Raw genomic sequence first — 13,702 nt, forward strand, 5'->3', positions numbered from 1 at the left:
GGCGACTGAGACCTCAGCCCCAGATGAGTAAGAAAAACACAGAAATCTACCCAGTTGTCACTCCTGACCCCAGGAAGCTGGAAAAGGGGAGACTCACCCTGGATGGCCGGCTGGGTCCCTCCACCGAGCACACACACAGTGACACAGCCTCGAACATAAACCCTGCTCTCAGCCCCGCCACCCCCGGCCCAGGCCCGCCTGCAGCTGCACATGAGCCCCACGCCCGCCCTCCTTGTCAAGGGGGCTGGTCGGCCCTCCCGGTGGGTGAGGGGAGCGGCCCCTCCCGTCCTGTGAGTTCACCCCTGGGAAATGGGGCTCCGGCCATCTCCAGGCAGGGGAGGGGCAGGAGGGACGGCTGGGTGTCCCACTGGGTCCCTGGGAACTTCTTCTCCTGGAGGAGGCGGGGGCTCCTCGCGAGCAGCTTTGGGGGTCTCCCCGGTGGGAGGGTGAGGAGGTGGTTTACAGCCCGGAGGGAACGGAGCCGTGGTCTCCGCAGGGTGAGGCCAGGGCGGATTCTGGAAGCACCTCTGTCCTAGAGACACGTCCAAGCAACATGGCCGTGTTTGCAGCCACTCGTGTGTGTGTGTCTAACGGTGCTCACGTGTGCTCACGGTCTATCCGGGTCTCAGGTCCCATTCTGAGCTCCCAAGAAAGCGCCCAAGGTCAGAGATGAACCCACCACAACCTCCCTAACCTGATTCTCGGCTTGAGCTCATGGAACACGTTGACCGAAATGAGCGCCTGGGCCTGAGATGGTGCTGAGTTCTAAGGGGTGACTGAGTTCTAAGGGGTCGCAGAGAGCAGAGCTGGGCTGGTCAGAGACCTCGCAGGCAGCTGGGACCTTCCTAAAACACGCAAGCGGGAGGAGGGCAACCTGGGGGCACTGTGAGATGAGTGACCAGGGTTGGGGGCTTGCCGGTCCCCTGGAGAATGTGACAGGGAGGCCTGGGGGAGGGGCAGAGGGCAGTGGCCCTGGAGAGGTGGAGTCGGGGGAAGTCTCGGCTGTGACGACTGGGAATCACCGGGGTGGGGTTTCAGCCAAAACACGCATGACATTAGGGGAGTCATCATCTAAGTGGACAGAGGGCTGCCTGAGCAGGAGCAGTTTCCAGACGTGATTGTTGAGGACTCAGGGGAGGGAACCGAGATACTGCCCTGGGGCCATGGCAACCAAAGAGTGTGTGACCTGGACCATCAGAGCCAGACATGGTCCATACAGAGGAGGAAGCATGGAGGCTGATGGAGAGGGTGGACAGACTTCCACTCCTGCAGTGGCCCCGTCCCCTGTTCTAGAATATTCTCTGGGGAATTCTGGGTGACGGTGAAATCATCCCTCCCCAAACCCCCAAGCCTCCACCCTCTCTCCTGATTCCCAAATGCTAAGAGGATTTGTTTCCTTTGAGGATGACTGAGTTCAGGACACCAAATGTATCAACAAAAATGAGCAGAGAGCATTCATTTCTGAATGACAATGAGGACATTTTATTGAGAGCTGATTGTGTGTAGGAGGAAGGGCTGGGGGAACCAAGGTGGGAGGGTAGAACCTGCTGGGGTGGGGGCCTGGGGCCCTAAGAGCACTCTGAGGGCTTCACTGTCTTCGCCACGGTGCTCCCCTCGTGCGTGACCTCGCAGCTGTAACTGCCTTTAGATTTCCATTCGCTGCCCGTCAGGGTCAGGTAGCTGCTGGCTGCGTACTTGCTGTTGCTCTGTTTGGAGGCCTGGGTGGTCTCCACGTTCCGGGTGATAGTGCTGCCGTCTGCCTTCCAGGCCACGGTCACACTACCCGGGTAGAAGTCGCTGATGAGACACACCAGGGTGGCCTTGTTGGCGTTGAGCTCCTCCGTGGAGGGTGGGAACAGAGTGACCGAGGGTGCGGACTTGGGCTGACCTGCAAGTGGAGGAGGGGATGAAGGTCACAATCTCAGGTCTGCTTCCATCATGGGAGCCCCTGAGTCTGTGTCACAGTGGGACACAGGATCCTTTGAGAGCCCAGCAGGACCCCGAGTCCAGGCACCACCGTGAGCCAGAGGGTCTGTGCCAGGGAAGGCGGGTGGGGTTTTCTCAGGCACCTCCCCATCTTCCTGGGAAACCTGAGCCGGGACCCCTGCCAGCGCTGTCCTGAGACCCCCCTGGATCTTGGTTTCCCACACAGACATCTGACCCTCATTCTCCTTGCCTGCCCCTTTCTGACATTTGATGGCAGTCTGCCTGCGGCTGTCTGTCTGTCTGTCTGTCCCCTGAGTAGATGATATGACCTCTCTGGCCTCCTGTCAGGTCAATTTTTGACCTGACATGTCTGTTTGCGCCTTTGCCCGGAGGGGTCCGTTGGTCTCCAAGCCTGTGTCCCTTGGAGCCTCTGTGCTGGGTCGAGGAGGAGCCAGTCTGCCTGTCCTCGGTGCCCCATCCGCAGATCAGAGTTCAGGTTCCTCTCTGGTTCTTCTTGGGTCTGGAGGTTTCCTACCCTGGTACCTGTCTCTCTGCTTCCTCAGGGACTCCTGCTTCTGAGGAATGTGTCCTGCAGACTCAGGTGTCTGCGCCCCCTGCGCCCTGACCTCCCATCTCCGTCCCCAGTTCTGAGTCCAGCACCTTCTCCTCTGCTATCTTTCCTCTTGCAGTTTCCCCGGGTCCCTGGCTGGCCCAGGATCTGCACGGCAGCCCCACGGAGGCCTGGGGGAGCCCCTCCACCTCTGCGGGGTCCGCGACCCGGATACCTAGACCCACAGTCCCCAGACCTCCCTGACCCTCTGACTCCGGCCCCCAGCCCTGAGGGTTCTGGGTCCCTCTGATGTCTCCCCATGGTCCCTCATCTATAGTCTTGTTCCCTTTTCCCCGTGAGATGGGGACCCCAAGTGACCCTCAGAGACAAAGCTGGGTCAACATAGAGCCCAGACTGGTGGTTGGGGGGACAAAGGAGAGCGAAGTCCGGGAGCCAGCTCGGCCGGGCAGACAGACAGACAAGTCAGTAGGTCAGCCTGCTCATTCCCCTGCCTCTGGGGTCAGAGGGGGAGGTCTGGTGGTGACCTCAGTGACAAGTAGGACAAGTCTGGGGTCAGGGGAAGGGAAGAGGTTAGGGCCCCAGGGGTGGGTCCTGGTTAAAGACTTGACCACAGGGCCGACGCCAGACACAGAAAAGAGCAAAGTGACAGAAAAGTGTCCAAACCTTGGGGAAAGAAGAAGGAGAGAAGGGAGGAGGGAGACTCACCCAGGACGGTCAGCTTGGTCCCGCTGCCGAAAACACCACACAGTGACACAGGCTCGCACAAAAACCCTCCCTGGGAGGCCCCCGCCCCGCCCCAGCCCCTCACCTGCAGCTGTGCTGGAGGAAGTGGGGTCCCCGCCCCAGGCTGCTGTCTGCCCACAGAGGGGCTTCAGCACCCCTCCCCCCACAGCAGATGACAGGACAGGGGACCCCGAGAGGGCAGCAGGCTCCTTGGACAGGCAGGTTCCCTAAGCAGGTTTGCGTGTCGGATGCAGTCTTCCCACCAGGCGGCCAGGGGTTGGAATGGAATAATGAGGGGGGGCATTCACCGCCCCAAGAGCAAAGTACCCCAGAGGAGAAAGCTGCTTCTCTTCTCTGTGGAGTTGGCAGCAGCCTGACCCCTGGTGAGAGCACAGGCTGAGGGCAGGGACATCCCCATCCCCCCACGGATCTGGCTGGAATGGATTTGCCACGACCGTCTTCCGACTGACCCTAACTGGGGCTCCAGGGGCTCACCCCTGGTTCCCCGGGGTTCTCCTGGCTTCAAACGGGCATCTCTAGTGAGACTTGGGCTGGTTCCCGTCCAAGTCCGGCCTCCGTCTGCAGGGAGGACCGGACAGTGTCCTGGCCAGCCGTCAGGGTCTCATCTGATGCTCTGGGAGCATCTTACTCCGAACAGAGGTGTGAGCAAGCCCCTCACTGTGGTGAAATATCAAGCTGAAATATCAACTTGTTAAAGAGAATCAGGCTGCTGGGCTACATGGTCCATCCCAGGCTTGAGTCGGGCCAGGCACCAGATGGGCCTGGAACACACGGTCCCCACAGAACGCAGGAAGCTATGAGGTCTCCTGGGCCCGAGCGGGAGGCTGCCCTGGACAAAGGTGGGAATGCGAGCACCAAGAGAATATAACCAGGGTGGATTCAAACATCGCCTGCATGTACCCTAGACTTTCCCGTGACATGATTAACTGTTCGCCTTCAGAAGATGGCAGAGACCACTCATCATTTTGTAAAAGTGCTCCACTAAAGGATAGAAGTAAGATCCGAAAGTTACTCTGGGGAAGTGAAGAGCATCTGAAGGGCCTCCCTTTGTGAACCAATTACTGCTTTCACTCCTGGAGAAGGAAATGGCAACCCACTCCAGTAGCTTTGCCTGGAAAATCCCATGGGTAGAGGAGCCTGGTAGGCTATAGTCGATGGAGTCGCAAAGAGTCAGACACGACTGAGTAACTGCACTTTCTTTCACTTACTGCTTTCACTAGAGCAAGGGGGACAGAACTGCAATTGCCCCTGGCTTCCCACCTGAGGGACCTGGGATTCGATCGTCCAAGGAAGATAACTTGGCTAAATTACCTACAATCCCGAAAGGGCACTGTGGAGGGAAGTGGCCAACTGTCCTAGGATTGCCTCTGGCCAAAATATCCCCCAGAACCCTGCTAACCCTTTCTAGCTGGAACCACTTTGCAGGCACATAAAGTAGTGAGAACTTCCCAGATACAGTTTTCGACGGAGGGGCTGGGGGCTGCACCCTGACCCTGGGGGGGTCTTGCAGCCCCTTCTAGCTAGAAAAAGCCAGAGCGATCTGGGAGAGACTGAAGGACCCACCAGTCCCTAGACACGCCCACCAATCCAAGTGTTGAGGCGTTCCAACCCTCCTGGAGAGGACAAAACCACCAGGCCCTAGAAACACCCACCAATCAGAGTGTCAAGGCGTCCCAACCCTCCTGGAAGAACACAAAAAACACCAAATCAAACAGCGCCCCAAACACAACCAAGTAACCAAGAGGCACATGGAAAGATGCTCAACATCACTAATTATTAGAGACATGCAAATCAAAACTACAGTGAGGTACCACCTCTAACTGGTCAGAATGGCCATCATCAAAATATCTGTGAAGAGTGAATGCTGGAGACGTCGTGAAGAAAAAGGAACACTCTTGTACTGCTTGCGGGAATGTCGATTGGTGCAGCCACGAGGGAGAAGAGTATGAAGGTTCCTTAAAATCCCAAAACAGAACTACCATATACAATCCAGCAATCCCACCACTGGGCATATACCCTGAGAAAACCACAGTTCAAAGGGACATATGTACCCCTGTGTTCATCGCAGCACTGTTTACAATAGCCGGGACACGGAAACATCTTAAATGTCCGTCGACAGATGAATGGATAAAGAAGATGTGGTACATACGTGCAAAGGAATATGAGTCACCCATAAGGAAGAATGAAGCAATGCCATTTGTAGAGACACGGATGGACCCAGAGCTTGTCATACTGAGTGAAGTCAGACAGCAAGAGAGAAATAGCACATGATACGGCTTAAGTGTGGAATCTAAGAAAATGGTTCAGGTGAACTGATTTACAAAGCAGAAATGAAGTGACAGATGTAGAAAATAAAATTATGGTTACCAAGGGGGATAGAAGGGGAGGGATAAACTGGGAGATTGAGACTGACGTGCACATGCTGCTCTTATAAAGTCTACGTATAAAATAGATGGCTGATGAGAACCTACGACACAGCACAGAGAACACTAGTCAGCACTCTGTGATGACCTGTATGGAAGAAGAATCGAAAGAAGTGTGGATACACATATACATACACACACACATATATATATGATTCACTTTGTTGTAGTAGAAACTAATACGACACTGTAAGTCAACCATAGTTCAATAAAAATGAATGAAAACAGGGTTTTCTTGGTGGTCCAGTGGTTAAGAATCCACCTGCCGATGCAGGAGATGTGGGTTTGATCTTCCCTGATCTGAGAAGATCCCACAGGCCTTGGAGATCCTAAGTCCTCACACCACAACTATTGAGCCGGGGCTCTAGAGCGTGTGCTCTGCAACGGTGGAAGCCACTGAAATGAGAAGCCTGCACGCTGCAAGTATAGAACAGGCCGTTCTCACTGCAACTAGAGAAAAAACTTGAGAAGCAGTGAAGACCCAGCAACATCAAAAATAAATAAGATAAAATAAAGGAAGACTTTAAAAACTAATCAACATTAACATGAAAAGTTACCAGAAAAAAGAAAGACATTAAAAAAAAAACAAATGAAAACAAAACATAACTAAGTAAATATACTATGACAATTGTGAGTCATTTCATGACTAGGTATTTTTTGGTCTTAAGGAATTATGGACGATTTCTGTTTGGGTTTGCTCATGATAATTTAGTTACAGTTTAGGTTCTTTCTTTCCAGGCCACGAGGGACATATTTTCAGATGAGATGACATGGTGGGGGATGGGCTTCGGAGGCTCCCACTGGGGAGGAGGGATTCCATTGTGGTGAGGAGTTGGCGGCACCCCTGAACTGATGATCTGGGATCCACGCGACAAGAACCTGGGGGTATTATTACTCCTCTGCCTTCTCATATCATGTTCTCAGTTCTTCATGACGAAAATGTACGACAAGATCCAGGGGAGTTGGTCCTGGGCGGCCACAGCTCCCTGAGGGGGACATGGCGGCATTGTACCCAGCAGGGCCACTGAGATGAGGGCCACCTGGGTGGTCCCCTTCTCCCCTGGGGTCTTCGTTTTCCCATCATGGAGATGGGATCAGGCAGCAACTATGGGACACTGCGGCCCTGGCTTCTCCTACCTCCTCGTCTGTGATTTTGGGTTGGGGTACCAGGGATGAAGACCTGGGGGGGGCGGTTCTCCCCTCTGCGTCAGGGAGGCCGCAGAGTCCTCTGTCCATGTAGACTTCGTCCCTGGGCTGACCCAGCTGTCTGTAGCTCCAGGGAGGGCGGCTCCCTCGCCCTGAAGCTGGAGGCACAGATGGGCTGCAAGGCCGGGGCCCTGAGAATGGCAGAGCCAGGGGGGCAGCGGCTCTGAGCAGATGACCCCTTGCCCCAGGCCCTGAGCTGATGTGTCCAGCTGCAGGTGCGCTCAGGGGAGCCGCTAGGTTATGGTGGGGAGGGCGCCCTGGGCAGGGATCGGGGGCGCCGACTCCTCCGAGAGCCCGACCTTGTTAGAGCCCTCCGGCCACACTCCAAGCCTCTCAAGAGCTGGGTTCATCTGCCTGACTCTCTTACTGAATCCCAATGGACTCTCTCCATGTGACAGTCACTGGATGGCCTCTTTATCCCCAGAAGGTGTCCTTTTCAGCTGACCCGGCTCTCCTGACCACCTCCCCCCCCCACCCCCGCCATACAGGAAGATGGCACCTGGTCCCTGCAGATTCCCCCCAGAACTAATTCCATCCCTGACCTGGCTTCAGATGCCTACAGTCCTCCTGCAGGAGGCCCCAGTTCCCTACTAGGGCCCCAAGCCTGCCCTTGTGTGTCTCAGGCTCACCTGGAACCCTCCTCATTTCTCTCCGATCCTCACCCCCAACCCCAGAGCCATCCCCTGTTCCTTTCACAGGCCCTTGTCCCTTCCCAGGGGGACGGGGTGTGGGGGGGAAGCCTGCACCCCAGGAGCCTGCACCGCCTGACAATGTCCTGCTCTGGGTCACCGCTCCCCTGGCACTCAGAGCTCCCTGGTCCCTGGGGCTGGGTTGGGGTGATGACGAGTAGATGGACTCTCACGTCATACCTGTCCCTTCCCTAAGGAACTGACCCTTAACCCCGACACTCGGCCAGACCCAGAAAGCACTTCAGAAATGTCGGCTGATAAATGACAAGGTCTTTATTCAGGAGAAGCAGGAAGAGGGAGGGAGGAGAGCCCCCTGGTCCGAGCCGACCTGGGCGGGGGCTCCGGGGTCCACGGAGAGCTGGGGGAGGGGGTGAGGGCGAGAGGGCCCTAAGAGCACTCTGGGGGCTTCACTGTCTTCTTCACGGTGCTCCCCTCGTGCGTGACCTCGCAGCTGTAACTGCCTTTAGATTTCCACTCGCTGCCCGTCAGGGTCAGGTAGCTGCTGGCCGCATACTTGCTGTTGCTGTTTGGAGGCCTGGGTGGTCTCCACGCCCCGGGTGATGGGTGTGCCGTCTGCCTTCCAGGCCACGGTCACACTACCCGGGTAGAAGTCGCTGATGAGACACACCAGGGTGGCCTTGTTGGCGTTGAGCTCGTCCTTGGAGGGCGGGAACAGAGTGACCGAGGGTGCGGACTTGGGCTGACCTGCAAGTGGGGGAGGGGATGAAGGTCACAATTGCAGGTCTGCTTCCACCATGAGAGCCCCTGAGTCTGTGTCACAGTGGGACACAGGATCCTTTGAGAGCACAGTAGGACCCCGAGTCCAGGCACCACCGTGAGCCAGAGGGTCTGTGCCAGGGAAGGCGGGTGGGGTTTCCTCAGGCACCTCCCCATCTTCCTGGGGAACCTGAGCCGGGACCCCTGCCAGCACTGTCCTGAGAAGCCCTGGGTCTTGGTTTCCCACACAGACATCTGACCCTCACTCTCCTTGCCTGCCCCTTTCTGACGATTGATGGGGGCCTGCCTGCGGCTGTCTGTCTGTCCCCTGAGTAGATGACATGACCTCTCTCACCTCCTGTGGGGTCCATCCGGGGACATTTCTGACCTGACATGTCTTCTCCGGGGACTTCTGAACCTATGCCTCAAGGGGTCTGTTTCACCCACATCTGTCTCCCTGGACCCTGCCTGTGGGCCAGGATCTTTGGCGATCTAGAGCCTGTCTCCTCTTCTGAGGTCTCTCTTATCCTAGTCTTTTTGGCTCTCCGTCCCCTGCCCTATAAACTGGACACATCACTAGAGCTTTTGTGCCATAGATTTTGCCTTTTTTTGAGCAAGGAAGTGTGTCCTGGGGACTTGGGAATCCACGGTGTCCTCATCTTGACCTCCCATCTCCGTCCCCAGTTCTGAGTTCAGCACCTTCTCCTTCCCTGTCTTCCCTCTCGCAGTTTCCCCGGGTTCCTGGCCGGCCCAGGATCTACACGGCAGCCCCACGGAGGCCTGGGGGAGCCCCTCCATCTCTGCGGGGTCTGCGACCCGGATCCCTAGACCCAGAGTCCCCAGACCTCCCTGGCCTTCTGACCTCGGTCCTCAATCCTGGCCCTGAGGGAATGCCTCCCCATCTCTTTCAGCTACCTTTTCCCCTCTTCCCTTTGAGATGGGGACCCCGAGTGACCCTTAGAGACAAAGTGGGTCCAATAAGAGCCCAGACTGGGGTTGGGGCGGGGACAGAGGAAAGCGAGTCTAGGAAGCCAGCTTGGCCCCAGGCAGACAGACAGAGGAGTCTGTAAGTCATCTTGCCTGTTCCCTGGCCTCTGGGGTTAGAGGTGAGGGTCTGGTGGTGACCACAGAGATAAACAGGGCAGTCTGAAGGGGAGAGGGAGAGGTCAGAGCCCGAAGAGCAGGGTCCTGGCGGAAGGCTTGACCACAGGCTGACCCCAAGACCCAGCAAAGAGGAAAACAGCAGAAAGTGGCCCAAACCTCGAGAAGAGCCGGGGGTTGAGGGGGAAGAGGAGACTCACCCAGGACGGTCAGCTTGGTCCCTCCACCGAAAATCCAGCACAGTGACACAGGCTCGAACAAAAACCTCTCCCTGGGAGGCCCCCGCCCCGGCCCCAGCCCTCCACCTGCAGCTGTGCTGGAGGACGTGGGTCACCGCCCCAGGCCGGTGTCTGCTCACAGAGGGGCTTCAGCACCCCTCCTCTGCAGCAGATAACAGGACAGGGGACCCCGAGAGGACAGCAGTGGGCACCCTGGAAGCAGGTCTCCCAGAGGAAGGTGGTGTCCGACCTGCGGTCCCCGGGTGCTGTCTCCTGGGATTTACCGAGTGTGTGGAGGCATCTTTGGGTCCATGAGGTTCCTTGGAAATGGACACCTCTTCTCTGCATGTTTGGACAACCCTCCTTCCTTGGCGAGACCACGAGGTGAGGGCAGAGGGTGTCCCCTCCCTGCCACAACCCTTAGCCCCTTCCAGGTCGAGGCAGTTGACCAGCGTTCGGAGATGTTGGAATCCTCCTAGGTGCCTGAGCATCACGTCAAGAGTGTCCCTGGGATATCCTAGTTTGGGACTGTCTTGAGTGGGGGCGGGGCTGGTCCCGTAGGAGACGACAGCCTGGCCTCCAGGCGTGGGGCATCCCTGTCACTCTCAGATCTGGTCTCACGTTGGGGGGTGTGCTGGGGGGGATTCTTGCCCTGCCTCATTCACAGCGAGACAGGAGCTGCGTGTTCTCCCTGAGGCAATGCCAGCTGCCAAGAAAGGAAACCCAGATCCTGGCCAATTCCGGTTATTGGAACGAAAATGCACAGCAAGAGTTAGATATGTCGTCACCCAGAAAATGAGAGCCTCAAGGGTCCATCACATGGGACCCAGGAGCCCCCTGCAGAGGCTCCCAGTGGACACATGTCCATCTTTTGGAGCCCAAATGCCATCCTCAGAAAAAAGCCGGCAGTGTGTTCACACAACCAGATTCGTTTATGTCCTGGATTATTTGCCACGGGAGGACGGCAGACTCCAGAGCATCGTGCTGTAAGGGGACCCCAAGAAGATTTGGGTCATAACAGAACTTCTTCTGTTTTGCTGGATATGAAACACACAGCAGCCCATTCAGGGACATGGGAGCCCCCCGAGGGAAAGAGTCCAGATCTGAAATCTCGCCGTGATGCATTCCTTCTCTTGGATGGACAGGGTCACTGAGCACCAACTGCTAATGACACTCAAAGGTGGTCTCCCTGCCTGGGGCCTTTGACGGAGAGTATTTAACTGCCCTGGAAAGCAATTTTGCCAAAGTCCACCCTGAACTTGTTAACCCTGTGGAGCCAGAACCGCTTTGCAGGCCCATGAAGCAGACAGAACCACTCAGGTACAGTAGGGGATACGGGAGGCTGTACCCCAACCCTGGGGGGTCCAGATAGCAGCTGATCTCCTGAGACCCCTCCTTGCCAGGAAAAGCCAGAGACTAAGCCACATCCACCAAGCATGGTGTCAAACCTTGCTCAATCCTCATGTAAACAACAAGAAAAACCACAAAATCAAGCACCACCGAAAATACAACGAATTCAATTCACAGTTGACAATGTGAGACGTTTGCTGAGAACTCTGTCATTTGATATTAACAATTTACTCATGATATCTGATCAGGTTTGATAATACATTGTAGCTCTCTTTGAGGTCCTTGTACCTCAGGACACAATCGCAATATTTCAGAGGAACAGTTTCCAATATCTGGAATTTGCTTCCAAAGGTGATCTAAGAGAGGAATTATTGTGTGGTTGTATCGTCAGTAAATGGAAGACTTTGGGGAATTCGCTGATGAGAGCATGGGGCTGTCTTTCATTCACCTGTATCCTTATTTTTTGTGTTCAATTTTCTACAATAAAAACTTACAAGAAAGTAAATGGGATATTGCTCTTGGCAAAGCAGCAAGGGATGGGGTGGTGGCATTATACCCAGCGGGCCAGTGAGATGAGAGTTTGGTGGCCCCCTCTCCACCGGAGCCTCCACACTCAGCTTTGTGAATGGAGTCCCAGATGCCCTGGGACAGGACCCCGAAGTTTCTATCTGGAGTTGAGTCTGTGTTTGGGGTAGGAATGTCTGGGATGAGGCTCCCAGGGGACCCCTGTCCTCTGTCCTCTGTGTCCCCAGAGTCCCCTGTATTGCAGGTTGTGTCCTGGGCTGTCCTTGTCCCCCATCGGCTGTGGTCAAGGCAGCAACCAGTCCCTGGCGAGCCAGAGGGCCCAAGAGGCCTGGGGACGCAGGACTGCCAGAGCCATGGGGAGCCGTGGAGATGGAAGGGGGAGGTCCCCTGGGCAGGGATCTGGGGGCGCTGACCCCTCAGGAGGCCTGACCTCTGGAACCCTCAGGTCACACCCGCAGCCTGCCCTGAGCTGGGTCTACCCAGCCTGACTCTCTTCCTGAATTGTGATGGACTCTCTCTCCTTGGCACGTTGACTGGGATCCCCTTTGTGGACCCAGATGATGCCTTCTGCCCCGGACCCAACACGCTTTGAATCCCCATCTCGATCAGGGTGACAGCACCAGCTCCATCTTGAACCCAACCATCAACAACTCCCTCCCCAACTTGACCTCAGATGCCCACGCACCGGGATGGAGGTCCAGCCCCCCACGAGGGTGGCCTTGAGCTACCCCGACCAAGCCTATCAGGACGGACACTGAGCTTCCCAGTGCCTCGGCCTCACCCCAGCTCCCGGCACGAGTGAGCGGGACCAGCACCATCTCAGAGAGTGCGCCAGGCGCCCTGAGGGGAAGGGAGAGTGACTGTGATTGGCCGATTGCTAGGTCATGTGATATTGACCTGTTTCTCTGCTGCAGACCTTATCAGTGTCTTTACTTAGTTAATGCAGAAGGAAATGGCAACCCACTCCAGTATTTTTCCAGTATCTTGCCTGAAAAATCCCATGGATGGAGGAGCCTGGAGGGCTACGGTCCATGGGGTGGCAAAGAGTCAGACACGACCAAGTGACTTCACTTGACTCAGTTTATGTGCGCTGTGAACATTGGACACTAGGGCTTCTGTGATGCATCCTCCCTCAGGCTTTCTGTGGTTGCTTGGTGACGGGCCAAGCATGGACCCCTCACCTGGTAACTGCTCTCCCCTCTGGGTCCCCTGATGAAATAGGAAAGGTCAACCTCTGCTCCTGAGACTATGGCTTCGGAGTCTCCTTCCCCCATAATCCTGCCTCTGGTCCACTGCTGCCTCCTGGGACCCCTTTGGTTTTTTCCGTGATCCTCCCAGAGCCATCCCCTGTCCCTTTCACAGGCCCTTGTCCCTTCCCAGGGGGACGGGGTGTGGGGGGGCAAGCCTGCACCCCAGGAGCCTGCACCGCCTGACAGTGTCCTGCTCTGGGTCACCGCTCCCCTGGCACTCAGAGCTCCCTGGTCCCTGGGGCTGGGTTGGGGTGATGACGAGTAGATGGACTCTCACGTCATACCTGTCCCTTCCCTAAGGAACTGACCCTTAACCCCGACACTCGGCCAGACCCAGAAAGCACTTCAGAAATGTTGGCTGATAAATGACAAGGTCTTTATTCAGGAGAAGCAGGAAGAGGGAGGGAGGAGGGCCCCCTGGTCCGAGCCGACCTGGGCGGGGGCTCCGGGGTCCACGGAGAGCTGGGGGAGGGGGTGAGGGCGAGAGGGCCCTAAGAGCACTCTGAGGGCTTCACTGTCTTCTTCACGGTGCTCCCCTCGTGCGTGACCTCGCAGCTGTAACTGCCTTTAGATTTCCAGTCGTTGCCTGTCAGGGTCAGGTAGCTGCTGGCCGCATACTTGCTGTTACTCTGTTTGGAGGCCTGGGTGGTCTCCACGCCCCGGGTGACGGGGGTGCCGTCTGCCTTCCAGGCCACGGTCACACTACCCGGGTAGAAGTCGCTGATGAGACACACCAGGGTGGCCTTGTTGGTGTTGAGCTCATCCTTGGAGGGTGGGAACAGAGTGACCGAGGGTGCGGACTTGGGCTGACCTGTGTGGACAGAGGAGGGGGTGTCAGACGCCGGGGAGGTTCTGACCTTGTCCCCCCAGTACAACCTCTGTGACTTGTCCCCACGGTGGCCCTGCTTGCCTTCTTGTGCCCGCCCCCTCCCTTGCACTCAGCCCCTCAGAAGCCGGGGCACGCCCCTCTCCCAAGCGACCG

At 56.7% G+C, this 13,702-nt stretch overlaps 1 protein-coding gene, 1 pseudogene and 2 gene segments (V, D, J or C); all 4 read right to left on the minus strand.

Annotated features, from left to right (window-relative positions):
* Nucleotides 1-1,458: 1,458 nt before the first annotated feature.
* The window catches only part of LOC122693629, a 463,707-nt gene continuing 451,463 nt past the window's right edge, over nt 1,459-13,702 (minus strand). The window contains 2 exon segments of the V gene segment in view: nt 1,459-1,888; nt 3,203-3,237. Coding sequence covers nt 1,569-1,888; nt 3,203-3,237 — 355 coding nt within the window.
* LOC122693636 overlaps nt 3,203-13,702 on the minus strand; it is a 209,797-nt gene continuing 199,297 nt past the window's right edge. The window contains 1 exon segment of the V gene segment in view: nt 3,203-3,235. Within this exon segment, the coding sequence occupies nt 3,212-3,235 (24 nt within the window).
* Nucleotides 7,810-13,702, minus strand: part of LOC122693633 — a 415,920-nt pseudogene continuing 410,027 nt past the window's right edge. The window contains exons 3-4 of the transcript XR_006340954.1: nt 9,578-9,612; nt 7,810-8,264 (exon numbers count right to left, since the gene is read on the minus strand). The product of XR_006340954.1 is annotated as an immunoglobulin lambda-1 light chain-like (transcript). The remainder of the gene's footprint in view (nt 8,265-9,577; nt 9,613-13,702) is intronic.
* Nucleotides 13,077-13,702, minus strand: part of LOC122693634 (immunoglobulin lambda-1 light chain-like) — a 473,571-nt gene continuing 472,945 nt past the window's right edge. Inside the window, exon 4 of the mRNA XM_043901240.1 lies at nt 13,077-13,531. Coding sequence (XP_043757175.1) covers nt 13,212-13,531 — 320 coding nt within the window. The 3' untranslated portion in view covers nt 13,077-13,211. The remainder of the gene's footprint in view (nt 13,532-13,702) is intronic.

Source organism: Cervus elaphus, chromosome 5 (assembly GCF_910594005.1).
Source record: "Cervus elaphus chromosome 5, mCerEla1.1, whole genome shotgun sequence".
In the NCBI taxonomy this organism is placed as follows: domain Eukaryota; kingdom Metazoa; phylum Chordata; class Mammalia; order Artiodactyla; family Cervidae; genus Cervus; species Cervus elaphus.